We start from the raw sequence: 26,802 nt of genomic DNA on the forward strand, positions 1-26,802 counted from the left end.
CTCACAGAACTGTCCCAGCCCTCTTTGAATCTTAAGTTCTGAGTGACATCATGCAGCAATGAGTTCCGCAGGCTGATTACACGCTGGGTAGGAAAAGTGTCCTTTCATGGTTTCAGAGTTTGCTGCTGCAGTGGCCTGGCTAGGCTAGGCGAGGCTGTGAGGAAAGGCAGAGGCAAAAGGGACAATTTCCAATTGTTAGAACTTTATAAGGGAAACCCAAAAATGGTAGTAGAAGCTTAGCTGCAGGGCATCAGGCCAAACACATGGTCTCCCTGGCAAGCTTGAATGGCCGCAGCGTTGCCTTTCCCTGCTGCAGGGGGTAGACGGAGTTCTGCGCAGGGGCCTGCATGTGTGGCTGGTGTGAGTCTGAGGCCCTGCATGGCCGCGACTCCCCGGCGGCTCTCCGAAGCGTTGCCCTTTTACCCAGCAGCAGTCGTGTAATGTGCCATGGCAGGCGGGTGTCTGCCCTCAGTAGCAGGATGGCACAGAGGCCCTTCCCCTCACTGGGGCGGCCCACGGGAGTCGGCGAGGAGGAGGAAGGGCGGCAGGCTGGGGGCTCGTTCCTTAGACGCAGAAGATGCTCCAAAGAAGGCTGTCTGTGTGGAGGGGGGCAGGCACAGAGTCCTCCTGGCATGGGGATGGATGGGGGGACTTGAGTAGCGGGGGACAGCTGGGTGGGGCCAGTGAGTGGCAGGGGTGGGAGGGGGGCAGGTGGCCCGGCAGGTGTCGGGGAAGCTAGCTCAGGGGAGGGCAGTTGGGGGGGCAGGTGGCTCTGGTGGGGGGGGAGGAGGTTGGCTGGGGGGGGCTGGTTGGGGGGACAGGTGGCTCTGGTGGGGGGGGAGGAGGTTGGCTGGGGTGGGGGGGCTGGTTGGGGGGACAGGTGGCTCTGGTGGTGGTTGGGGGGGGCAGGTGGCTCCGGGAGTGGGAGGAGGCTGGTTGGGGCGGTTGGAGGGGCAGGTGGCTCTGGTGGGGGGGAGGAGGCTGGCTGAGGTGGGGGGGCGGTTGGGGGGGCAGGTGGCTCTGGTGGTGGGGGGGCCAGTTGGAGGGGGCAGGTGGCTCTGGTGGGGAGGGGAGGAGGCTGGCTGGGGTCGGGGGGGGCAGGTGGCTCTGGTGGGGGGGCGGTTGGAGGGGCAGGTGGCTCTGGTGGTGGGGGGGCCAGTTGGAAGGGGCAGGTGGCTCTGGTGGGGGGGGAGGAGGTTGGCTGGGGTGGGGGGGCAGTTGGGGGGGACAGGTGGCTCTGGTGGTGGGGGGGCAGTTGGGGGGGGCAGGTGGCTCCGGGAGTGGGAGGAGGCTGGTTGGGGTGGTGGGGGGGGCAGGTGGCTCTGGTGGGGGGGGAGGAGGCTGGCTGAGGTGGGGGGGCGGTGGGGGGGCAGGTGGAGGGGGCAGGTGGCTCTGGTGGGGAGGGGAGGAGGCTGGCTGGCGTCGGGGGGGCAGGTGGCTCTGGTGGGGGGGCGGTTGGAGGGGCAGGTGGCTCTGGTGGGGGGGGGGCCAGTTGGAGGGGGCAGGTGGCTCTGGTGGGGAGGGGAGGAGGCTGGCTGGCGTCGGGGGGGCAGGTGGCTCTGGTGGGGGGGCGGTTGGAGGGGCAGGTGGCTCTGGTGGTGGGGGGGCCAGTTGGAGGGGGCAGGTGGCTCTGGTGGGGAGGGGAGGAGGCTGGCTGGGGTCGGGGGGGCAGGTGGCTCGGGGCGGCTGGTTGGGGGGGGCTGGCTGGGGTCGGGGGGGCCGGTTGGGGGGGCAGGGGGCTCCGGTGGGGGTGGGAGGGAGGCGGAGTGGGGGGGGCAGGGGGTGGGGGGGCCGGCAGGGGGCAGCCGTGGGATCCCGTGGGCGGGGCTCTGGCCCGGCGGCTCCTCCCGCCGCTGGGGGGCGCTGCCTGGCCCCGGTCTCCGCCCCCCCGCCCCCCCGCCGCGTGCCGCCGGCTCGGCGCTTCCGGGTCCGCTGCGCCGCCCGCAGGTACCGGGACCGGCCCGCGCCGCCGGGGGGGAGTGGGGGGGCGCGGGGCCGGGGGGGGCACGGGTCGGGTGACCAGACAGCAAAGGGGGGGGGTAACAGGAGCCCATATAAGGGAAAGACCCAAAATCGGGACACCTGGTCTCCCTACACACGAGGGACGGGGTGGGGGGAGCCGTGCCGGGGGTGGGGAGTCGGGGTGGGGGTGTAACGGGGATGGGGGCAGGGGGCAGGGATGGGGGGCACCGGGGGCACGATGCTGGCTCTGACCTTCTCCCCCCCCTTGCAGGATGCAGATGTTGGGGGGAACAGGGGTGGGGGGAGCTGTGCTGGGGGTGGGGAGTCGGGGTGGGGGTGTAATGGGGGGATGGGGGCGGGGGGCAGGGCTGGGGGGCACCAGGGGCACGATGCTGGCTCTGACCTTTCCCCCCCCCCCCCCGTTGGAGGATGCAGATGTTGGGGGGAACAGGGGTGGGGGGAGCCGTGCCGGGGGTGGGGAGTCGGGGTGGGGGTGTAACGGGGATGGGGGCAGGGCCAGGGGGCACCGGGGGCACGATGCTGGCTCTGACCTTCTTCCCCCCCCCGTTGGAGGATGTAGATGTTGGGGGGAACAGGGGTGGGGGGAGCTGTGCCGGGGTGGGAAGTCGGGGTGGGGGTGTAACAGGGATGGGGGTGGGGGGCAGGGATGGGGGGCACCAGGGACACGATGCTGGCTCTGACCTTCTTCCACCCCCCCCCATTGGAGGATGCAGATGTTGGGGGGAACAGGGGTGGGGGGAGCCGTGCCGGGGGTGGGGAGTCGGGGTGGGGGTGTAACGGGGATGGGGGCAGGGGGCAGGGTCAGGGGGCACCGGGGTCACGATGCTGGCTCTGACCTTCTCCCCCCCCCTTGCAGGATGCAGATGTTGGGGGGAACAGGGGTGGGGGGAGCTGTGCCGGGGGTGGGGAGTCGGGGTGGGGGTGTAACGGGGATGGGGGCAGGGGGCAGGGCCAGGGGGCACCAGGGGCACGATGCTGGCTCTGACCTTCTTCCCCCCCCCCCCCGTTGGAGGATGCAGATGTTGGGGGGAACAGGGGTGGGGGAAGCTGTGCCGGGGTGGGAAGTCGGGGTGGGGGTGTAACAGGGATGGGGGCGGGGGGCAGGGATGGGGGGCACCGGGAGCACCGTGCTGGCTCTGACCTTCTCCCCCCCTTGCAGGATGCAGAGGTGGCCGGTGCTGCTCTTCCTGGCCTGGGCCTGTTTCCTCTTCTTCTCCGGCATCGGTCTCTTCACCAGCGGCTTCCTGCTCATGAGGATCGAGCTCACCAACCGCAGCTCCTGCTCGGACTTGCTGGCCGCCCCAGCCTGGGCCGGGCAGCAGGTCGCGCCCGGCACCTGCTGGATGCCCCAGCGCGTCCCCAAGGCCGTGCTGCTCATCATAGACGCCCTGACCTTCGAGTTCGCCCACTTCGACCCAGCTAAGGCGAGGCCCCGGCCCTACGAGAACAAGCTGGGCTTCCTGCACCAGCTGGCCGGCTCCCAGCCCCGCCATGCCCGGCTCTACCGCTTCCGAGCCGACCCGCCCACCACCACCATGCAGCGCATCAAGGGCATCACCACCGGCTCCCTGCCCACCTTCATCGACGTGGGCAGCAACTTCGCCTCCTACGCCATCGAGGAGGACAATCTGCTCGGCCAGCTGGTGCAGAACGGTGCGTGGGCCAGGCTCACCCTGGGGTTTGCTGGCCACGTGTGGCGGCAGGGGAGTGGGCCAGCCGGAGGAGGTAGCTGTGTGGGTCTGACCCACTGGTGGTAGTCTGTAAACCCGAGTCCCTGCCCACTCCACAGAGCGTGGGAGGCTCTTACAGCTCCAGCCAGGGGCCCTTGGTGCTGTAGCTTGAGCTGGAGCTCTTCGTGCTCTTAGCTCTCGATGCGCCCGCTCCGAGCGCTGCATGTTGGCCAACATGGTCGCGTAAGCCTGGCGTCTGCCCTGTACTGGGAGCAGAGAGAGGTTGGAAGCTGATCTCAGAGGGATGCAGGTTTGGAGCCAGGGCAGTCAGCCTAGATTCCGAGACAGGTGGAGGTTTGCATCTGGACAAGGTTGTTGGGAGAGCATCCCAGCAGCCGGAGTGTCGTGGTATGCTCCAAAACGTATGGGAAAGAGTTAAAATGGCTGCCCCCACACGACCCCCACAGGGTTGCTCCCATCTTGACCCTCGGGTGGATCTGAGAGGGTGAGGAGGGTCTGAGGTGTTTTCATTCACATCTCCCTGTCGGTATGTGTACCTGGGTGGAGTACAACGGGAGGGAGGAGTCAGTGTCTGGACTGGGGTGGTGGTGTGGTGCAGATGGCTGACCTGCCCATCCCTGTGCCAGGATCGTATTAGGTCGCTATAGTGTTTTGCCTGGGCCTTCCCACATGTTGTGTAGAGAGAGAACTGTTGTTTCTACTGTATCTTGATTGTACTTGGTGCTGTAGGTGAAAAGACAGGCCCTTGCCCTGAGGGGCTGACAGTCTGGATGTGACCTAACCCAGCATGGGATGGTGATACAGGTGTGGGAGAGAAGCGGAGGGGAGGGCCCAGAGAGTCAGGCCTGTGTTCTGTGCGCCTTGTGGTAGTATCTCAGTGCCTGGGCCTGCGATGAGCTCACGTTATTGTCACGGAGCCACAGGATTGTTGCTATGGCCCCAGCTTTGGAACGATCTCTAGGAGGAACCATTCAGTGGGCCAGATCTCCTGGAGCTCTCACTCTTCCTGGCAAGCCACGCGGCTTCACTGCCTCCTGAGACTGGACCTCTGGGCCTGCAGCCCCCTGCTCCACTCTGTGAGCTCCGTTCAGTGAGTCCCACTGATGCAGACTCTGGGGGAGACTTGTCCACTCCTCAGGGATTAAGGCACCTCGCCCAGCACTGACAGAGACCCTCACACAATGCATCCAGGACTCAGGTTTATTAGTCACCTGAACACAGCCTAGGAAGTCCTGAGGGTAGCCCAGAGGAATGTCAGTTAAAGCATTGTCCATTCTGGTCAACCCAGAGCCTAGCCAACCTGTAGAAAGCCCTTGGCTCAAGCTGTGTCTGACCCTCTTGCTGGCCTCCTTGGTCAAACTCCAGATGAGAGCCTCAACTCGGTCCAGCAGCCAGCCATTATCCCCAACCTCGCACCTTCCCAGTTCTTTGTTCTCCAGTTGGGGAAATGCTGCTCAGCCTTCCTAAGGAGAGACGGGGAAGTCCCTATCCCCCGGGGCGTTGGGTGCTAGATGCCAACGTCCTGGCGACTGGATTTGCCGTTATCTTCTCAGATCCTCTACAGATAGGAGACTAAGGCCCAGACCACTAGGCAACACCCACACCTGTGTCTCGGCCTCCCATGAGAACAAACAGTCCCCTTCCACCCACTGCGTCACAGTGCCGCGCATAGGGGAAACTGAGGTGTGCACAGGATTCATTGAAACGTTACAAAATATTCCTTCTCCGTCACACCTCTGAGCGGCTTTTCGGCTCTGTCTGTATGGGAGTGAGTGTTCTAGGTGAGAGGACAAGAGAAAAAGGGGGAGAGGTGGTAGGTAAAAGAGACGTACACGATGTATTTCCTTCCAGTGTCCTCTGCATATTCCCACTCATGGGGTGCTCCGTCCTATGCACCCTGAATGGTAAAATTCTACGAGCAATAGCCCTTTGGAGTGTCCAAGCACCTCCCTTCCCTCTCGCCCCCGGGAACTCCAGACCTTCTCCGGCAAGGGTTTAAAGGTGGCACTCCACTGCCTCAGTTCCTTCAGCTGCGGCCAGCTGGACAGTTACGATGTTTCTGTGTGATCCCTTCGGATCCCTAGTAGACAGACAGTTTGTGTCAGTTGTTAACGTAAGTACGCAGAGTTACGTAGTTTATTTCGAGCTAGTTAGTTAAAGGATAACATGCCAGACCAGAAGGCTGAGAAGCCTGGATTCAAAAGACGTGTCTTGTGCCCGGCAGTATTCCCAGCATCAGATGCACATGCCTGATGGTTGGGGGAAGGGCATTCTCCCTCGAAATGTCTGACGTGCTCAGCATTGGGCACGAGGGCAAAGAAAGAGAGAAAACCGGCTCCAGGCAGTTTTATTGCGGGAAGCTCTGACGGTGGTGGCCGATTCTCCGAAACCAGCTCCACCTGTACCTCCAGCCGGTTCAGCAGGGAAGACGCGAGATTCAGCTACTATGTCAGGTGTCGGGCTCGGGATCCAAAAAAGGAGAAAAGGTCTGGATCTGTGACAGACGCAGTCCCGTTTCAGAGAGACTCAGTTGCGGTTCTGAGGAAATATTTGCAGCCTTCTTCAGTGTCAGCCTCACTATAAAGAGCCAGTCCGAGAGAGAGAAGGCCTTACAGGGACAGAATCTCGTGGTGGAGCCAGGCTCTGGTTCAGGCTGTCAGCGCAGAGTTAGGAACCATACCTCTGTGGATCTGACCATATCGGATCCAGGGAAGAGAACTCTGGTGGGGGGCTGCTAACTAGCACGGCACCGCAGAGTGTTACTGTTCAAGCCGCAGTTCATCGGGCAGCTCCGTCTGTGGCTCTATTGGCAGTTGAGCCAGGTATTGCATCTCAGGACACACCAGGTGTGTTGTTCGAACCAGCCAGGCTGACTGCTTCTCCGAGAGTCAGCAAAGAACAGGATCCAGACCACCTGTCCCTTCTCTTGACTGCAAGGGGAATGAGCCTTTAGCTGGGCTAGAAGAAAGCCTGTCATTCAAAGTACAAAGAATGTACTGTTAAATGCTCGAAAAAGTGTTACCGTCTTCAGTGGATCCTTCACAACCCCAATTCATTATATATTAAGAGCATCATTTGTTTCTTAAGAAGACATCTCCTTTCATTATCTTCAGTTAAGGTTCATCTCTCATCCATGTCCGCATATCATGTACCTGTAGAGGGAAAATCCATTTTTACTAATGATACCATTAAGAAGTTTTTAAAGGCCTTAATAATTTGTACCCTCCAGTACGAACTCCTTTGCCCTTCTGGGATCTGAATGTAGTACAAGCACAAATGCAAGCCCTCCTTTTGAGCTCCGGGAAGCTGCTGGTTTTTATCTATCTGTAAAGCCAGTGGTTTCGATAGCAATCACGTCTGCCAGACACGGAAGTGGATTGCATGTGTTGATGGCTGAATTACCAGTCACTGGGTTTCATAAGGATAAAGTCCTTCGCACGCATCTTAAGTTTTCTCCAGGAATCATCTCCAGTTTTCACATGAGTGAATTGATCAAGTTGCCAGTTCTGTCCCCCAAACCCCATACTCGTGATGGGGAAGCTAATGCCAGACGTTAGATGCAAGGAGAGTGTTAGCTTTTTATTCAGACAGGACTAAACCATTTCAGCAGTCTTCGAGGCTGTTTATAGCTTATGGACCAAAAAACAAGGGAAAAGCTGTCTCTCTCTAGCTGGCTCAGGTATTTATGCAGCTTGTACACTGAAGGGATTATCCATTCCTCATGGCATCAGAACTCATTCAACTAGATCAAAGGGAGCGTGCCTGGCTGCCTATAGACGTCCCTCTGAGTGAGATTTGCAGAGCAGCACCCTAGCATTCTGCTCACACTGTCACTAAACCTTCTTTAGATTTGGAATCTAGGTCAGATGCCACGTTTGGCAGGCAGGCCTGCACTCCTTGTTGGACTAGGACTCTGGGCCTCACCCTCCTGGGGCAGGGTGCTGCTTATTGATCTAGCCCGTGGGTGGGAGTGGGACGCGGGAAGGAAGAAACGAAGGTTACTCCCCTGTAACCAAGGTTCTTGGAGATGGACTCTGCATGTTCACACAGCTCTCCCTCCTCACTGTTCCCCACTCCCTTGGGCTTGTGTGGGATGGAACGGAGGTAGGAGTTAAACCCTCGCCCTAGACGGTCCGGCATTCATTGAGGGGGTAGGGGCAAGAGAGGTGCATGGACACTAGCTACTGCAGGTGGAATTTTACTGTTCAGGCTGCACCGATCGGCACGTCCCGTGAGCGTGACTTGGCCGAGTCCACCTGGAAGAACCTCGGTGGCAGGAGAGTAACCGTCCTTGTTCAGTCATGTGAAACGGGGAGGCTGTTCCTGGTGCAGCCGCTGCAGAGAAGATGGCTCTTACACCCGTAGCGGGGAACCTGTGTGAGGATGCAGCGATGCCGCTGCCGTGGGAGGGGGGCTGGGGAGGTCCGTGAGATGATCATGGTCTTGAAGGCATGGTGCTGCAGCTAGAGAATCGCAGCTGTAGCGTCTAACGCAAGAGCCTGGCCGTCAGGACTTGACAAATGTTTGATGCACTTCCATCTCTTTGGCCCACTGGCTCTGTGACCGGTAAGGGAGGCAGAAAGGGCTACTGGGCTTGGTGGATTTCTGATGGGAACGGGGCTGAGATCTCCCTAACTCACTTCATACGGGCCTCTGAACAGCCAGCAGGTGATGCTAACTTTTGATCACTGAGCCCAGGGGGTGGGGGGAGTGGCGCTGGTGCTTTGTATCCCATTGCAGATCTGGCCAGACTCCTCAAGCAGCGTGGGTAAGGCTGGGACCCCCGTCCTTGATCCCTGTGCTAACTCCCGTCCTGCTTTCCCAGGGAGGAGAGTGGTCTTCATGGGGGATGACACCTGGGACGGGCTCTTCCCCCAGAAGTTCTTCCGCTCGTATTTCTTCCCTTCGTTTAACGTGAAGGATCTTCACACGGTGGATGATGGGATCCTGCAGCATCTCTATAAGACTGGTGAGCTACCATTGCCTGGGGGCTGGGACCGCGTCCTCTCTGCAGCGCATTGTGCTGGGAGTCCAGCCGAGGTTGGGTGTTAGAACTGAAGGGTCGCTGTTGCCCAGCAGAGAACTATTCTGCGTCCCAGCTAGGTCAGGAACACCGTGTCTGCACCTGATCGCAGCCGCAGCCCACGTAGCTTGCAATGCTGTCCCTGGATTCAGCAGCCCAGCTAGGCAGCTTTTCAGTCCCCAGGCTCTCTAAATGCCCCTCCTCCAATCCGAGGGAGTTAAGCATGCTGGGCCTTGCAATCCATAGCCTAGAACAGCCTGGTCTGCCCTGGGAATGCCACATGGGAGTGGGGGCACAGAGCAGGCCGTGAACATTGTACCTGGCATTTAACCTTGAAGGGACCTTATGAAGCTGGTGCCTTCCTGGCTGTCTTTGAAACGCCCGGACAGGCACGTGATGTTCAGGAATGGTCTGGGCATGCTGGGAGGCGGTGCTTGCTCGAGAAGGTTTGTGTTACCCCTGGTTTCTGTGTGTGTTTAGCTGGACTTTGTCCAAGGCCCAGGACTGGGGGGAAGGTGCCTTTTACAGTCTGTTCATAGACCTAAAGAAATGATTGTGGAGATGGTTTGTCATTGAGAACACAAGAAATCTGCCTTGCAAGTAGAGGGAAGCCACCCTGTGGGAGAGTTTTTGTCTCTTAAATTAAAATGCATCTCTTCCTATCTACAGATCAGAGATGCAACAGTCTGCAGTGAAGTATGTGTCCGTAGAGTGTACAGGAGGAGACAGCCTAGGGGCTGCTCTTACTGCAGTAACATCCCCAGTGTCTAGGCCTTTTGTGAACACACAGGAGAATGTAATCCCTGCCCTGTAGAGCTAGCAATATAAAAGAAGCAGCAGGCAGAATGACACACATTCAAGATAAAACATCAAAGCACCTATGGCTGAGGGCTGTAAGTTTGGGGAGCTGAGTTGTTCTTGGAACTGCCTTCATCGTGGTGTGCCTTGGTTTCACAGCTGTACAATGGGGTGATAGTACCTACCTCGGTGGGGTTGTGAGGCTCTTCTGCACCACACAAGGATTTGAGGGTGGGGCTCTGCCAAGCGAGCAGTCCAGGTTTGGGTCTCCATACCACATCCTTCCTTCCTTCAGCTTAGAAAAGAGATGACTGTGTGTGGGGGAGGGCATGGGGCGAGGGGTGGAATATGACAGTCGTCTGTAAAATGACTGGTGTGGAGAAAGTGAATCGGGATGTGTTATTTACCCCTTCACATAACACAAGAACCAGGAGTCACCCATTGAAATTAACAGGTTTAGCAGGTTTAAAACAAATATAAGGAATTCCTTCTTCTCACATCGCACAGTCAACTTGTGGAACTCCTTGCCAGGGGATGTTGTGAAGGGCAAAAATACAGCTGGGTTAAAAAAAGAACAAGAGAAGTTCCTGGAGGACAGGTGTGGGATGGAACGGAGGTATGGGATGGAACGGAGGTCAGGGATGCGACTCCATGTCTTGGGTGTCCCTAAACTTCTGACTGCCAGTTGCTGGGAGTGGATGACACGAATGGATCACTCAAAATTGCCCTGTTCTGTTCATTCCCTCTGCAGCACCTGGCACCAGCCACTGTCAGCAGACAGGATCCAGGGCTAGATGGACCATTGGTCTGACACAGCAGGGCCGTTATGTTCTCATACCTGTGGGTGTTCCCCGTGTTGTGGAAAGGGGAGAGTCAGGCTGATGGAAGGATGGCCCCAGGCTGGAGTCGCTGGCTGTCTGGCTAGCAGAAGGGGACAGCTCATGGTCTAATGTGCCCTCTCCCCTGTTCTGCAGTGGATGGTGGCGAGTGGGACCTGCTGATCGCTCATTTCCTGGGTGTGGATCATTGTGGGCACAAGCATGGACCTGACCATCCAGAAATGGCCAAGAAGCTCACCCAGATGAACGAGATGCTCAGGTGACTAGTGCTCTGGGGTGGGGGCTTGCGAGCTTACTCACCTGTGGCTTTGAGAACACAGCAGTGAAATGGCAGCATTAAAATGAGACTGCCCCGCCGTGGGGCCCTGAGGCTGTGTCCCTCCCACCCGGAGAGAGGGTCACAGTCAGCCACATGCTCTGACGCTGCCAGGGACTGAACCGGGTCATGGAGAGCAGGGGCTGCCCCCAGACTTTGCCCAGAGAGGCTCTGATGGAGCATTAGGTCCTAACTGAACTTGCAGAAAATACCACCTTTGGGGCCCAGCTGAGCCTGTTTCTGCCTCCCTAGAGTGGAGACAGTGACCCCTGGTGGTTGTGAGGCTCGAGGACAGTCTGAGGAGCACTTCCGGAGCCTTGGATAGAGTGCGCTAAGATTGTGCAAATGCTTGTGAGTCACGGAACAGCTGGAAGGGCTGGGGGTGAGTCACTAGAGCTCTGCCTGTGTGGGGTGTTCTAGCTGGAGCTGGCATGGCTGCTAGGCAGGGCTCTGAGCCGCGGGGCTGAGCCTACAGCCCCTAGGCAGGGCTCTGAGCCGCGGGGCTGAGCCTACAGCCCCTAGGCAGGGCTCTGAGCCGCGGGGCTGAGCCTACAGCCCCTAGGCAGGGCTCTGAGCCGCGGGGCTGAGCCTACAGCCCCTAGGCAGGGCTCTGAGCCGCGGGGCTGAGCCTACAGCCCCTAGGCAGGGCTCTGAGCCGCGGGGCTGAGCCTACAGCCCCTAGGCAGGGCTCTGAGCCGCGGGGCTGAGCCTACAGCCCCTAGGCAGGGCTCTGAGCCGCGGGGCTGAGCCTACAGCCCCTAGGCAGGGCTCTGCGCCGCGGGGCTGAGCCTACAGCCCCTAGGCAGGGCTCTGCGCCGCGGGGCTGAGCCTACAGCCCCTAGGCAGGGCTCTGCGCCGCGGGGCTGAGCCTACAGCCCCTAGGCAGGGCTCTGCGCCGCGGGGCTGAGCCTACAGCCCCTAGGCAGGGCTCTGCGCCGCGGGGCTGAGCCTACAGCCCCTAGGCAGGGCTCTGCGCCGCGGGGCTGAGCCTACAGCCCCTAGGCAGGGCTCTGAGCCGCGGGGCTGAGCCTACAGCCCCTAGGCAGGGCTCTGAGCCGCGGGGCTGAGCCTACAGCCCCTAGGCAGGGCTCTGAGCCGCGGGGCTGAGCCTACAGCCCCTAGGCAGGGCTCTGAGCCGCGGGGCTGAGCCTACAGCCCCTAGGCAGGGCTCTGAGCCGCGGGGCTGAGCCTACAGCCCCTAGGCAGGGCTCTGAGCCGCGGGGCTGAGCCTACAGCCCCTAGGCAGGGCTCTGAGCCGCGGGGCTGAGCCTACAGCCCCAAGGCAGGGCTCTGAGCCGCGGGGCTGAGCCTACAGCCCCAAGGCAGGGCTCTGAGCCGCGGGGCTGAGCCTACAGCCCCAAGGCAGGGCTCTGAGCCGCGGGGCTGAGCCTACAGCCCCAAGGCAGGGCTCTGAGCCGCGGGGCTGAGCCTACAGCCCCTAGGCAGGCTAAATACTTCCCCAGAGTGTCCAGCCTCCTTCCAGGCATGTTGCAATGAGCCAGAGGTTTGTGACGGAGCCTGGGCTCCACAGAGGATCAGCTTTAAGCCTGTTTCTGTGCGGAATGTCCTCCCAGGACTAAATTGTCACTTCTGTTCACATAGGATCTAGGCAGGAGTCTGCTCTCTCTGGGCTCTGAATAATATTTGCATTTCTAAGGAGCCACATCAGCATAGCATCTGGGCTGCCACCCTCTGTTATGGGGAAGCAGCCAGTTCCCAGCACAGGAGCAGGCTTGTCATGGTTTCGCAGAGCTGCCTGGTCCTGCTTTGTTGTGCTCAGAACCCTGCCAGTGGTTCACCACCCCGGGGCTGCACCCAAGCATGGGTCAGTGCGGTGGGAGGTGACTGATGAGCCTTGTCTCTGTGGACAGGTCGCTGGTGGATCACCTGGGGAACGACACCCTGCTGCTGGTGGCCGGGGACCACGGAATGACGGAGACTGGGGACCACGGAGGAGACAGTGAGAAGGAGGTGAACGCGGCGCTCTTCGTGTACAGTAAAACGCCTCTCTTTGGAGCCCACCTTCCTGAGGTAATGGAGAGCGAGGCCAGCAGGGCCCTGGCTGGGGGCCTGAGTCCTGCTGGGCACATACTTGGGATGGGGCCTGCAGGGGGAGTGAGCCCAGGGGTCCCAGGAGCAGGGAGACGTCCGGCCAGCAGCAAGGAAATATGACACGAATCCTTCCCAGACCCAAAAGCCTGTCTGTCCTGCCCAGCCCAGGGCTTGAGCGGATTCCGGGGGCTTCTCCTCATCTGTCTGGGCCCCCAGACAGGGGCTCTCCCCTCCAGGCGAAGATGAGATGGGTGGGACTTTTCCATTCCATCCACCCGGGGCTGATGGGGCCTTCCAAGATTGTCTCCCCTACACGGATCCCCTCCCGGGTTCTTCATCCCCTCTCTGCCTGCACCACCCAGCTGAGGGCAGAGAAGCCAAGCACGTCCAAATTAGCCCCCAGCTGTGCTAGGCCTGGGCCCTGCAGGAACAGCTAGGTCCTTCTCCACAGCAGGAATCCTCCCACCTTGGCAGGGTGCTGGGGAATGGTTGGGATGTGGCCACTGGGGTTTCTAGCTTCTTCACCCCCCTTGCCCTCTGGCTCCCAAGCAGGACCACCTTCACTGCCCCCCAACCCAGCGCTGGGGATATGCATGGCAGGCCTGGTGGGATGTGGATGCAGATGGAGCCCCAAAGATGTGGGGTGGCAGGTGCAAAGTGCATCTGTGCCCTATGGCCCCCAGGTTGGCCTAACCCTGCCCAGAAGATCAGTGCGTGCTCATCTCTAGTCTGTTGACCAGATGGGCTCCCTTTCCTTGTTCTCCTCCAGGAGCCGGAAACCATTCCACAGGTGAACCTGGTGCCCACGTTGGCCCTGCTGCTGGGCGTGCCCATTCCCTACAGTAACATCGGGGAGGTGATGGCTGAGCTGTTCTCGGGGGATGGCGGTGCTGCTTCGGCAGCACTCAGTCAGCTCTCAGCGTATCGCGTCAATGCCAGACAGGTAGGGGCAATCGGCACTGACCATACCCGGCTTCTCCCCATTCCACAGAGAGGCCCAGGATCACAGAGGCAGTGCCAGGACTGGTCCCTAGGAGGTCTGGCTCCCAGTCCTCTTGTGACCCCCTAGCCACACCTCTCGCTCTCCTCGAGAAGGTGGCCTTTTATAATCCTCCGCAGCCAGCTGGAGGGAATCTGCCAGCGCTGATCTTCCTTATTTGGGGTTAGAAATTGTTTGCTAATACAGGAGTGTTGCTAGGCCTGACCCAGCCACTCCCTCCCCCATTCCCCTGGTCTCACGGCATGCCCCCGTCCTGTTCACAGTCACATACAATCACCTACTCCTCTCGGGGAAGCATTGCTGTCGTTTCGGCCTGTCCTATTGCCGTGTGACGGAGCAGCACAGTGTCAGCAGCCAGACTCTGGGACCTGCTGGCAGCATCATGTGGAATGACACAAATTATAGAAAACTTCAGCAAGCCTCGGTCCTAAAAGAGCAGACTGAGGAGATTGCTGGTGTTAATTATTAATAGGGCTGTCGATTAATCACAGGTTTAATTGCACTGTGAAACAATAGAATGCCAATTGAAATATATTACATATTTTGGATGTTTTTCTACTTTTTCAAATATATTGATTTCAAAGACAACACAGAATACAAAGTGTACACTGCTCGCTTTATATTATTATTTTGATTACAAATATTTGCACTGTAAAAAGACAAAAGAAACAGTATTTTTCAGTTCACCTCATACAAGTACTGTAGTGCAATCTCTTTATCATGAAAGTTGAACTTACAAATGTAGAATTATGTACAAAAACCCCCTGCCTTCAAAAACAAAACAATGTAAGACTTTAGAGTCTACAAGTCCAATCAGTCCTACTTCTTGTTCAGCCAATCGCTAAGAGAAACAAGTTTGTTTACATTTACGGACGATAATGCTGCCCTCTTATTTACAATGTCACCTGAAAGTGAGAACAGGTGTTTGCTTGGCACTTCTGTAGCCGGCTTTGCAAGGTATTTACATGACAGATCTGCTAAACGTTCGTGTGCCCCTTCATGCTTTGGCCGCCATTCCAGAGGACATGCTTCCCTGCTGATGATGCTTGTTAAAAAAAAAAAAAAAAGTTAATTAAATTTGTGACTGAACTTCTTGGGAGAGAATTGTATGCCCCCTGCTCTGTTTTACCCACATTCTGCCATATATTTCGTGTCTTGGCAGTTTTGGATGATGACCCAGCACATGTTCGATTTCAGACCACTTTCCCTGCAGGTTTGACAAAACGCAAAGAAGGTACCAATGTGAGATTTCTAAAGATAGCTACAGCACTTGACCCAAGGCTGAAGAATCTGAAGTGCCTTCCAAAATCTGAGAGGGATGAGATGTGTAATATACTTTCAGAAGTCTTAAAAGAGCAACACTCTGATGCAGAAACTACAGAACCCGAAAATCAACCTTCTGCTGCTGGCACCTGACTCAGATGATGAAAATAAACCTGCGTCGGTCCGCACTGCTTTGGATAGTTATGGAGCAGAAACCGTCATAGGCATAGATTCACATCCTCTGGAAAGGTGGTTGAAGCATGAAGGGACATATGAATCTTTACTGCATCTGGCACGTAAATATCGTGCGATGCTGGCTACAGCAGTGCCATGCGAGCACCTGTTCTCACTTTCAGGTGACATTCTAAACACGAAGCAGGCAGTATTATCTCCCATGACTGTAAACAAACTTGTTCGAGCGATTGGCGGAACAAGAAGTAGGACTGATGGGACTTGTAGGCTCTAAAGTTTTACATTGTTTTGTTTTTCAATGCAGTGGGTTTTTTGTACATAATTCTACATTTGTAAGTTCAACTTTCATGATAAAGAGACTGCACTACAGTGTTTGTAGGAGGTGAATTGAAAAATACTATTTCTTTTGTTTTTTACAGTGCAAATATTTGTAATACTAAACAAATCTAAATTGAGCACTGTACACTTCGTATTCTGTGTTGTGATTGAAATCAATATATTTGAAAATGTAGAAAACATCCAAAATATTTAAATGGTATTCTAGTATTAACAGCCCGATTAATCGCGATTAATTTTTTTAATTGTTTGACAGCCCTAATTGTTGTTAAAGCTTGGAATAACGGGGGACTTCCAGAAGACTGGAAGAGTGCTCCTGTTGTACCAATATCCAAAAAAGGCAAAAGAGATGACTCAGGGAACAAAGAGCCAGTTAGCCTGACGCCAATCTTATGCCAATAATGGAACAACCGATATCGGATTCAACTGACAGATTTACAGCAGGGATTTTTCAACCTTTTTTCATTTGCAGACCACTAAAATATTACAAATGGAGGTGCGGACCCCTTTGGAAATCGTAGACATAGTCCCTGAACCCCTGGTTGAAAATCACTGATTTAAGGATCAGAATATAGTAAACATTAGTCAGCATGGTTTTTATGGAAAATCAGTCTTGTCAAACAAACCTGACGTCATTGTTTGATGAGATTACAAGTTTGGTTGATAAAGGTAACTGCACAGGTGTCATAGGCTGAGACTTTTAGAAGGCTTTTGACTTCAAACCCATATGATCTGATTTTTAAAAAAACGCTAGCGTGGAACAATATCAATAAAGCCCACGTTAAATGGAGTAAGAACCAGCTAACTGACAGATCTCAAAAATTAGTTGTCAGTGGGGAATTATCCTTGAATGTTGGGTGTTTCTAGTGCGGTTTCGCAGGGATCAGTTCTAGTGCTTTTCAACGTCTTTGTCAATGATCAGGAAGTAAATATAAAATTCCTGCTGATAAAACTTGTGGGTGACACACAGATTGGCAGAGAGGAAAGTAATGCGGCCAGACCAAGTACACGGAGCGATCTGGAGAACTGGGTGTACAGGGTCCATTCAAACAAAATGCATTTTCCTACAGCTGAATGCAAAGTTATACACTGAAATGGAGAGTGAGAGGTGAGTTCATTACAGTGCGTCAGTACCTGCATGGGGGACAATCCTAGGTACTAAAGGGCTCTGAAATCTAGCAGGGCAAGGCAGAGCGAAAACCAGTGGCTGAAAGGCGAAGCCAGACAAATTCAGATTCAAAATGAGGCACAGATGTTGAGCAGGGAGGCTGATTAATAGTTGGACCACACTGTCAAGTGGAGGGGTGGACTCTCCATCCCTTGGTGTCTTTGAACCAGACTGCAGGCCTGCCTGGAAGATGCTTTAGTCAAACACAAGTCACTGGGCGCACTCCTGGGGTAATGGTGAAATTCTCTGGCCTGTGTTACACGGAGATGGTCCAGTGGTCCCATCTCTCCACAGACTCTCTGAATCTCTGACTGTGGCTTATGCAGCCCCTGTGTGTGCTGGCCGCAGCTGGCGCTGGCCTGGGCAGAAGAGGGCAGGGCTGCTGCGGGTGGATTTCCCTTGGCAGGTGTTTGGGGACGCTCTGGACCAGCCCGTGTCTGAGGGACTGGGGGGGCGGCAGTGAGCATCTCCATTGTGACCCTGGCCTTTCTCTGCAGGTGGACCGTTTCCTGCACTCCTACTCGCTGGCTGCCCAGGACCTGCCGGCCGAGCGGCTCCGGAACCTGCGGGAGCTTTTCTCTGCCGCACTGGAGGAGCATGACCGGCTGCTGGCCCAAGTGCAGGAGGGGCTGCCTGCATCCCCCGAGCTGGAGGCCAGGCTGGGGCAACTGGTTGGCCGCTTCCAGCGTTACCTGCGGGGGGCCCGGGCCGTGTGCACGGAGTCCTGGGCCCGCTTCCACCCGCTGCGCATGGTGGCTGGCTGCGCGCTCATCGCCGCCTCCTGTCTGCTCTGCTGTGTCGCCTCGGAGCTGGCGGCGGCCCTGGACTTCTCCTACCGAAGCCACCTCCTGTACCCGCTTCTCTGGGGCCTGGCGGTGGCGGCTCTGCTGGGGCTGGGCCACCTGCTCACCAAGGAGGGGCTGGACCTCATTCTGGTGTTGTCGTGGTCGGCTGCCGCCTCCCAGCTGGCCTTCTTCTGGCACTGGTGGGGCCGCCGGCCCCGTCGAGCCCATTTGGCTGGTGTCCAGCCACCCGTGGCCAGCACGGGCCTGTGGCAGAGATTGCGAGCGTGGCAGGGGCTGGTCCTCCCCATGGGCATCCTCTTCATCCGCTGCTGCGCCATGTTCTCGGACAGCTTCGTGGTGGCCGAGGCCCGGGTGGCCCCGTTCCTGCTTGCATCCCTGGCCATCCTGCTGGTGGGGAAGCTGCACTGGCATGGCCGGCTGACCGCTCCGGAAGCCCCCAAGCAACCTCCGGGCTTTGCCTTTTACCAGAAGGAGAGCTGGCAGCTTCTGTGCCTCCTGGCTGTGCTCCTGGCCTGCCTGCGCCTCTCAGGCCTTTTCCACCAGTGCCGCGAGGAGATCCCGCACTGCCAGCCCTCGCCCTTCCTGGCCCCGCTCTCCAGCCTGCAGAGCACTCAGGCCAAGAACCTCTTCTACCTCCTGTGCGTGGCCTCGCTGGCCGGGCTGGTCTACGCTGTGCGGCGCTGGCTGCAGCACTATGGGAACCTGAACAGCTCCAGCCCCCTGGTGCTCTTCGTGCGCTGGGCCTTCCCGCTGGTGGCCGTCTGGATCGCTTGCTACTGGGCCGTCACCTCGGGGGCGGAGGACACGCTGGGCAAGCTGCAGGAGCTGGTGCAGGTGGTGCTGGTGGGCTTCCCACGGGCCGTCTACGGCCTGGCATCCCTGGGGCTCCTGCTGGTGCTGTGGACGCCCGTGACGGTGTTCGTGAAGGACAGCCGGGAGCCAGTGGGGCCCATTGTGACCCCTTATCAGGGGGCCCCCAGCTCCCAGGCTGACCTCCAGCACGTCATCCCTCAGATCTACAGGAGGATGCAGCAGTCTCTGAAGAGCCAGCTAGACAGGGGTCACCGGAGGGCCACGGTGGCAGCCTACGGGCTGGGGAGCGTGTACTCAGCTGCCCTGGTCATAGTTCTTACCCTGGTGGGCTTCCTCCTGCTGCTCCTGCACAGTGAGAGGATGAGCCTCTCCTTCCTGCTCCTCTTCCTGGAGGCCTTTGTGCTGCTGCGGATCCATGTCTGTGTCGTGAGCCTCGCCGGGGACGCCGGTGAGCGGGGGGTGGCTGGGGCGGGTTCTCTCTTGGTTGGGGGGTCCCAGACTCTCCCACATGCTGGTCCCAGGCCCCACTGCCCATCCTGGAGCCTGGGATGCACCGAGCCCTGTCTCGTGGCTGCGAGAGCCGCCGCAGGCCCAGGCAGCATGGGGGCTGGGCTCCGGGGGACCCTGCTCTGAGGTGCTGGTGACTGGGAGCCTGTGTTGTCAGCAGCTCTGGCTGAGTGCAGGGTTTGCGCAAGGGGGGAGGGAGAGAAGGCCTGAGGCTGGGGGTACAGACCTTTGTGGTGTGATGGGGTCCCTTCTGTTGGGGGGGGGGGTTCTGCTCACTCTCCACACCTGGGCTAACTGCCCAGTGGGAGGGAGTTGAAGGTCTGCCTGGGGGGTGAAGGCCACACTGTTCCCCACACCCTTCTGGCAAGAAGATCCCCAGCCTGGTGCTTTGCCCAGGAGGGCACCTACCATCCTTCACCCGGGTGAAGAGGGCCAAGGTTCCCAGTGCTGGAGCCTGATTCATCCCTCCCCTTCTCGGGTGAGGGCAGGGAAAGGGCTAACGCCGGCCTTGTCTGAGCTGTGGGTCAGGCTGTCTCCAGAGGCCTGCCCCGTGATGCGGGTCTCTCTGTCCCTCTCAGAGCCCTTCATTGTCCCCTGGTATGCGGTCACCGCCTGGGTCTTTGCTGCTACCCAGTTCTTCTATTCCACGGGCCACCAGCCCATCTTCCCAGCCATCCACTGGAACGCAGCCTTCGTGGGTTTCCAGCAGGGCCACACCACCCACCTGCTGCCCGCTGTCCTGGTGGGGGCCAACACGTTCGCCTCCCACATCCTCTTTGCAGGTAAGTGAATTTCCTCTTGGGCCCGGCTGCTTTCACAGGCCTCCCGGCTCACTGCTGAGGGAGCCAGCCCCGTGGGAGCAGCCAGGTCCATGTGGTTCTCCAGCAGGTGGTCTGCAGACCCGCTAGTGAGCCACAGCCGAAATGCTCTCATGTGACTGATGAGCAGATTGAAGCTGGCATCCGAGGGGTTAACGGGCCCTGCTGGGCCCTGTGCAGGAGAGCAGTCCCCACCCCCCTGTAGCTGTGTGTGTCGCCCCCCCCGGCTCCGGGACGCCTGGTAACTTCCTGTGCTTTTGTCCTTGAGGTAGTTGGCTGCCCTCTGCTCCTGCTCTGGCCCTTCGTCTGTGAGGCGCCCAACTCCCAGAGGAGGAAGCTGAAGAAGGAACTGCGGGAGGAGCTTCAGGAGGAGGAGGAGCCCATGATGGAGATGAGGCTGCGGGAGTCTCCGGAGAGGTTCTCGGCTGCTCTGCTGCAGCTGGGGCTCAAGTACCTCTTTGTGCTTGGCGTGCAGGTAGGGCACGTGACAGTGTGGACACCGAAGGGTTGTTAACGAGCCCCGCACTGTGGGGTGGGAACGGGACTCTTCCCTGAGCTCGGGGAGCACAGGGCCCCCAACAAGGAGACCTCAGCCGGGGGAACGAGCGACAGCGGGTGGAGGCGGAATGGCAGCTGCGCTCGCCTGTGTTCACTGCGGTGCCGTTGGTTCCTGGCCGTGCACGGGTCTCTGCGCTGGGGGCGTGCGAACGGCCGCACAAACCCACCTGCCCGTCTCAGCCACGCCCCTTGGCTCCTGCTGATCAAAGCATGATTCTGTCTTGACGTCTGGGGTTGCTGCAGCACCTGGCCCGTGCCGTGGAACCCCTGGGAGACGGACGCGCGTCACTCGGCAGCCAGCGTGCTGAGCTCTCCTGGAAATCTGGCTGCGGATGCGCTCGGCTTCCAAGTAAAAAACGGGGTTTTTCTCCCTGCTAGCATCACAGTCACGGGTTCTTTCCCGCTTCCGCGTGGCCCGTAGCAAAAGGTTCTGCGGGGCAGGGTTCGCCTGTGCAGCCCTGCCATCTGCAGCGTGTTTGCCCAAGTGCCACTGATGGGAACTGAGTCGGTGCTGATGACACTGACGCACAGGAAGGAAGGGACTAATATATCTAACAATATTATATAACATATAATATCTATGAATCTATGACTCGAGCTCCCGCTCCCAGAGCTGGGCTAGCTCTGCAGGGCTCACCGGAGGGAAAAGCAGTAAAGACATTTCTGTCCCTACAGACGGCAGCTCGGACTCGGATGCACATGGGCTGGATTTGCTGAGTGAGGGGGGGGCCGTACTGACAGGCACTTTGAGGGACTGTTATGTTAATAGACGTTGGGACGCTGAGTCCAGGTTGCCCTCAGTCCTCTCCTGTCTGGTACTTGGGACTCATGCCGATCTCAGCGAGTGAGAGCGCTGCAATAGGTGGGTCCAGTGGGATGAGTTCCGGGTGGATTGTCAGCCAGAGCCCCTGGCTGAGCTTGGGCCCATCCAGTCTCACCCTTTCGGAGTAATGAGTCGTAGATGGGGCAAGTTCCCCGAGTCAGCCTGAGTATTTCCTTGTGGCTGCTGGGTTCCTTGGAGCTAATGAGCACAAAATGGGTTTACCTCTAGTCCCCTCGGACCAACTCCCATGGTGCATTGGCCTTCTGCTGGCGTTAAGTGTTGGCTGCATCTTCACTGGAACGTGACACTGGTCTGTGCTACATCTCTGTCCCTTCGGGCTGTGAGTCTGGGGGTGCCCCCGTAACAGCTCTGCCAGGTGGGGGGCAGGATTCGGGTGCAGGGTGGTGGTAGCTGCTGCTGCTTCTAGCCGTAGACCCATCTCTGTGGGGTCAGCTCTTCGAGCCCGTCTCTGTTCCAGTGTCTTGAAGCCATGTCTCGGTAACTCCACAGCTAGGGAAATCCTTTTCTGAGATACCCCCAAGGATGTTTTGGGTCTTGCAGTCTTTCTCTTACCCTCCACTCCCAAGTTTAACACCCTGTTTCCTGTATATTCTTCTGATGATCTGCTTTTCGCATGTCCAAACCATCTATGCCTGGACTCTCTCAGCTTTTCTGACATTGGTCCCACCTTCCCACTTCCCTGACTGAGTTCGTTCCGAACGCCGGCCATTCTTGTCGCTCCAAGCAGCCATCTTAATGTTCTCATTTCCACTGTGGTCAAGATCTGCTCCTGTCTCTGCCTCATTGCCCCAGCACTTGGAGCTGTGCAGAAGTAAATTGTACATAATTATCATCTGGTAACTCTTACTTGTCAGTCTGACCAGCATTCTCCTATCACAGATCACTCCGCTTGCTTCGCTCCTTTAGTCCGCGCCTTTCCTGTTCTGCATATAATTTCCTTGTTGAGTTCACCATTTTCCTGGATTGTCAAACTAGCGACCTGACCTTCCTCATCTGCTGAAAGCAGGCACCAGGGTGCCATGCTGCATGTTTTGGGTAAGTGCCTCAAGCACCAGCGTGAACAAGAAGGGGCTTAGTGCCGAGCCTGGGTGTGCTCTGACTCTTACTAGGCATGGCTCAGTTTCTCTGCCTGGTCTTCTCGCAGTGGTAACAGCACTCGCATACATCCCGGACGAGTCTGATACGTCTTCGGTCTTTCGTTCTCCTCCACCCCCACACGACTTCTCTCGGAACGTGGTCGTAAGCCTTCCCAAGGTCCATGAACACTATGTGCAGGGCTTTCCTCTTTCCTCTGTGCTTTTGCACAAGCGCTCTTAATGCAGAGATAGCATCCGTTGTTAACTAGCCAGGCACAAACCCAAACTCTCTGTCACTGATGGTAGCGTCTTAAAAATGTGTTTTCTAAGTGCCCGCCCTGCAAATTCCCCCTGGATTGGAGGGGTCCAGCTGGGCTCTCTCCATCTCTTGCATCATCCCCAGCTATAAAGATTTTGCAGGCAGGTTCCAGTGGAGTAGCCCAGGGATAATGGAGGACACAGTTTGGCCCTGCATACACCTGGGACCTAGCTAACAGTTCTATTGGTGTGTGAGCTGACGTGGACTCCAGCTCCCTGTTTTGTAGCGTGGCTGACCCTGCAGAGCTGGCAGGAGTGAACACTTATCCCTGGAGTGAGCAGGTGTGACTGACACCCCCCAGGTGAAGGGGGTTGGGAAGGGGCTGCCTGTACCTCGTCCCTTTGCTGATGGTATCTGCCCTGTAAAGGCAAGGTTACATCTGATGCCGGTTGAGTGCAGCCTGTGGTGTCCTGGAAAGTTGTAGAGGTCCTTCTGTGAGACTCCTTCCATGCTTGGTTATAGTTCTTCTCTTTGTGTATGGCTTATCATCCTAGCCACCCCCCACAGCCTGGGGGCCTGGTGTCTGCCCCCAGGGGATACTGGTCTGGCTCTCCCATCTCCCGCATTGAAATCCATGCATTGTAGACACACTGCATGTCCCCAGCGGCTGCAGCCCCTTCAAAGGTGTGTGCACACAGTGTGTGCCCCATAAGCCGGGAGACGAGGGAAGAGAGTCCCTTTTGGGGTGTTAATTAACTTGCTTTCCCATGATGCTTGCTGCACCTGGCCCAGTGACCGGCCTGGCTTAATACCCTTTGCCATGGGCTGGGTGCAGTGTCTAAGGGTGATGTGTGACTCTGCATTCTCCCTGTTCTTCCCCGCAGCTCCTGGCCTGCGTCTGGGCAGCCATGATCCTCAGGCGGCATCTCATGGTCTGGAAGGTGTTTGCCCCAAAGTAAGTCCCAGGAGCTCCCCTCTGTCCTTGGGTCTGCCTCTTGTTCCTGGCAGCTTGACTAATAGCCATAGATTCCAAGGCCAGAAGGGTACACTGTGATCATGTGGCTAGAAGGGGGTGCTGCAGGTCAGGATTTGGGGGCATCGAAGGGCTGTGGAGTTAGCAAAGATCATGCAGCGAGATAAAGGGCGATTAATCACTGGAGCAGATCGGCAGGGCAGTAGGGATCCTCCCTCGCTTGGAGCTTGTAAGTCCAGGCTGAATGTTGTTCTGAAAGACGCACGCTGTTGGGCTGGAGTCAGGACCTGATGGGATACCCTGGCCCGTGCTAGGCAGGAGGCCCAAGATCTGGCTTTGGAATCTGTAACCCCACAGCCCCTCACCGTCAGGAGAGTCAGATTCAAAATAGAAACATAGATTTGCAAGAGCAGTCTATGTCAGTGGCATGGGGCGGGGGGGTGACGCTTGCAGGGGAGGACTGTGGACCCTGGCAGGGATGTTGGCCGCACTGCATGCACTGTGTCTGTCCTGCCTGCAGGTTCCTCTTTGAGGCTCTGGGCTTCATGGTGAGCAGCATCTGCCTCCTGCTGGGGATCTTCCTGGTGATGCGTGTAGACTGCACGGTCAGCGCCTGGTTCGAGCAGCTCCAGCCCAGGTAGCATCTGAGCAGCCGAGATGCAGGGAAGCCAACGCGGAGCATCGTCCCCTGAGGTGACGGCTGCGTCCCTGCCTCGCGAGGCCAGGCGGGACCCGGGAGCCACCACCATGGACAGTAGCTGGGGATTATCCCCGTCTCCCTGCTGAGTGCTACAGGGCAGGGCCGGCTGGTCTCTGGCCTCACTCACTGTGTCATTGAACTCTGAGCTGAACTTCATTGCCTCCCGCCGGGTGGGTTTGGAGCCCAGGCCAGGCACGCTGGGCAGCAGCGAAGGGTCTGTTGGGGGAGGGGCCAAAAGCACAAAGCCTCAAGTGCCCTCCTGTAGCTGGATGAGGGAGGGGGTCTTATTGCCGTTTCCTTGACATCTCTTCTCACTGGGCAGAACGCACCGCAGGCCACTGCAGGGCTGTGTGCAGCCTTGGTGTTTGCTACCTCACCTGGGGCAGAGACGGGGCCTCATCTATTGAGGAGCTCCTGGGGTGTGTGGGCACTAGGGGAGTGACCTCCCTGTTCTCTGTCTGCCCGTGCATCTGCCTCCTCCCAGGCCCTGGCTCCCAAAGAGGGGAGTCTGGGCAGCGCATGTCCCTGGGCTCGGGCAGCAGCAGCTTCTCAGAGGAGGAACTGTCTGCTGCTGTGTGATGGGGATACCCCCTGCCTCACTGATCCTGGTCTTCCTCAGGGCTACGCATGTGAGTGCCGGACCCTGAAGTGTGTGTGCGTGACTGTGTGAGAAAGTGTATGTGTGTGAGACAGAGAGAGAGACTGGCCAGAGAAGCCTGCACAGCATGGTGCTTTCAGATGGTACCTGGGGCTGGGTTAGCAACAGTCTGTAGAAAGACTGTTTGAAACTGCTGGGGAAGGAGACAGCAAGGAGGGAGGGAGCTGTACCCAGGAATAAAATCCTCTCTGATCCAGGGCTTCAGCCTTTTCTGGTATCCAAACAGAGACCTCAGCTGTGGCAGCCAGGGCCCCCCTGTCTCCTGTTCTGGTGCATGCCCTTGAATCTGCTGTGGAGCTCTGGCTGCTCCCAACCCCAACCTTGTGATTGAGTGACCCAAGCAGCGTGGCTGGTTCGTGAGCACAGCTGAACAACAGCCAGGTAGTGACAGGGCCTAGTAACAAGGTTCCTTGTTAAAGGAGGAAGGGAGAGCCAAGAACTGCAGGCCTAGCCACTGGCATGTGCTCATCGGTGGCCAGAGACCAGTGCTCCAAAGCTTTTGGGAGCAGATAACACCCCTGCAGGACTGACAGTTTAGCCCCTCAGACACGCTGAGGCACCACCTGGGGTTGAGGCTGGGCCACATCTCACAAGCTTGGCAGGGAGGGGCCTGGCCATGTGTCTGGAAGATCTGTAAGAAAACCCCAAGTGCTGCAGGTGATGGTGGTCATGATTCAGAGCATGGTGCTTTTCACAGTACTGACCTGGGTGCTCCAGCCCCGGGTGATGTCTCAAAGGAGCTGTCCCAACCTCACTGCTCCTATTTATGATCATGAGATTGTATCCCTTCTCTGCAGGGGTTGGGGGGTTAACCATGGAGCTGGCTAAATTCCAGTGGGGATGGTCCCATTCTGTCTCCCTAAATTCCCCCTGCAGTTAGGGTGTTCTTCACTTCCTGCCCTAAGCCATTGTGGCATTACTTGGTGCTATTAAACCCTGCTGTCCACCCCTGGGTGGGTGAAGTGCTCGGTACTGTGTGACTGCAGCTCTCGAGGGCAAAAGGAGCGAAGAAAGGTTTGCCGGGGGTCATTGATTTGGTTGCTTTTCGCTGCCCATCTCTTTCTGGTTTTGAACTAGTTGGGAAGAGGTGTACATGTCTGACTTCAATTCACTGTGCTATGTGGCTAGGGTAGTTCTGGACCCTTCCTAGTCTCCTGCCTCTGGGTCCTTTTAGGGCCTCCAAAGTTATCCTGGCTGGCTGAACTGCTACTGTTAGCCCCAAAGCACCCAGCTGGTCTGAAGGGGGCGTGTCTTGTGGGTGGGTTGGGTTCATCACTGTAATTCTGTGGGCCCTGTGTTTGCCCTCCCTTGGATAGTAGCTGAGCAGGTTGGTTAGCTAAGGTCACCTGTTATATAATGGTTCTCTGCTGTAGCTGCTAGTGCAGACCCTACTGAGTCCTGCTGGCCAGTTGGCAGGGATTGCCCCATGGGCATGTGACGTGCAGGTGGCATTAGAAAGTCAGGCAACTCGCATTGCTGAAGCCAGGGAGTGACCTCCACCGTATCACCTGCGTTGACATGATGCCCAGCCATGCAGCCTGGTCAGCAGCCGCTAGTCTGAACAGCCTTGCGGTCCAGTACAAATCTCTGTGGTCTTTAAAGCTGTATTACTGTCCCAAAACATCCCTGTCATGACCCAGGATTCTGGGCTTTGCTTTCCCCTGCTCCCAAACATCAGCCAACCTGCCTTTCTTCAGGAGCTTTCACGGTACTGCTCAGCACTTCGGTGCGTGTCCCTGGAGAGCTCTGCGCTTAGCAGCTAACAGCCTTCCCCTTCCGCCCAGTCAGCTCCGGATTATCCCCGTTTCGTAGCTGAGGAACCTGAGGCACTTGGCTGTGGCATGGCCATGGTCACACAATGCGTCTGTGGGCGAGCAGGAACGCAGCCCAGGAGTCCTAGCTCCATGAAAAGCACAAAACGCTGCCTCTTCTCACTATTTAACTCCCGCTGTGTCCCCTTCCAGCGCAGGGTGGGTCGGAAACTGATTTTGAATCTTTTATCTTTAAAATGTTTAAATCCCATTGTTCTTGTAGCGACAGGGTCGTCTCGTGAATCTGGGCACAGGCCTGGGAGCTGGGACTCCTGGTTTCTGATCTTCAGTCTGCCACAGACGGTGTGACCTTGGGCA

General features: G+C 57.5%; 1 protein-coding gene across 2 annotated transcripts; it reads left to right on the forward strand.

Annotated features, from left to right (window-relative positions):
• The first annotated feature begins 1,899 nt into the window (after positions 1-1,899).
• On the forward strand, positions 1,900-24,871 carry PIGO (phosphatidylinositol glycan anchor biosynthesis class O). Of its 2 annotated transcripts, XM_077816585.1 has the most exons (11): positions 1,900-1,947; positions 3,143-3,636; positions 8,500-8,643; positions 10,470-10,593; positions 12,522-12,681; positions 13,472-13,645; positions 17,159-18,728; positions 19,366-19,569; positions 19,878-20,080; positions 23,227-23,297; positions 23,836-24,871. In XM_077816585.1, the coding sequence occupies exons 2-11, from the start codon at positions 3,144-3,146 to the stop codon at positions 23,954-23,956; spliced, it is 3,264 nt and encodes a 1,087-aa protein (XP_077672711.1). In that variant the 5' UTR covers positions 1,900-1,947; position 3,143; the 3' UTR covers positions 23,957-24,871. The 2 variants fall into 2 exon arrangements, with proteins under 2 accessions (XP_077672711.1, XP_077672712.1); XM_077816586.1 differs by lacking the exons at positions 23,227-23,297; positions 23,836-24,871 and having other exon boundaries at positions 19,874-20,020.
• Positions 24,872-26,802: the final 1,931 nt, after the last annotated feature.

The sequence above is a fragment of the Eretmochelys imbricata genome, chromosome 5, assembly GCF_965152235.1.
Source record: "Eretmochelys imbricata isolate rEreImb1 chromosome 5, rEreImb1.hap1, whole genome shotgun sequence".
NCBI classification, from domain to species: Eukaryota; Metazoa; Chordata; order Testudines; family Cheloniidae; genus Eretmochelys; species Eretmochelys imbricata.

Excerpts from the sequence above, each read along its gene's own strand:
- PIGO (XM_077816585.1), top strand. The coding sequence starts at position 3,144 with ATGCAGAGGTGGCCGGTGCTGCTCTTCCTGGCCTGGGCCTGTTTCCTC. Across the intron at positions 13,646-17,158 it reads ATCGCGTCAATGCCAGACAG|GTGGACCGTTTCCTGCACTC; the intron begins GTAGGGGCAATC and ends CTTTCTCTGCAG. Across the intron at positions 18,729-19,365 it reads GAGCCTCGCCGGGGACGCCG|AGCCCTTCATTGTCCCCTGG; the intron begins GTGAGCGGGGGG and ends TGTCCCTCTCAG.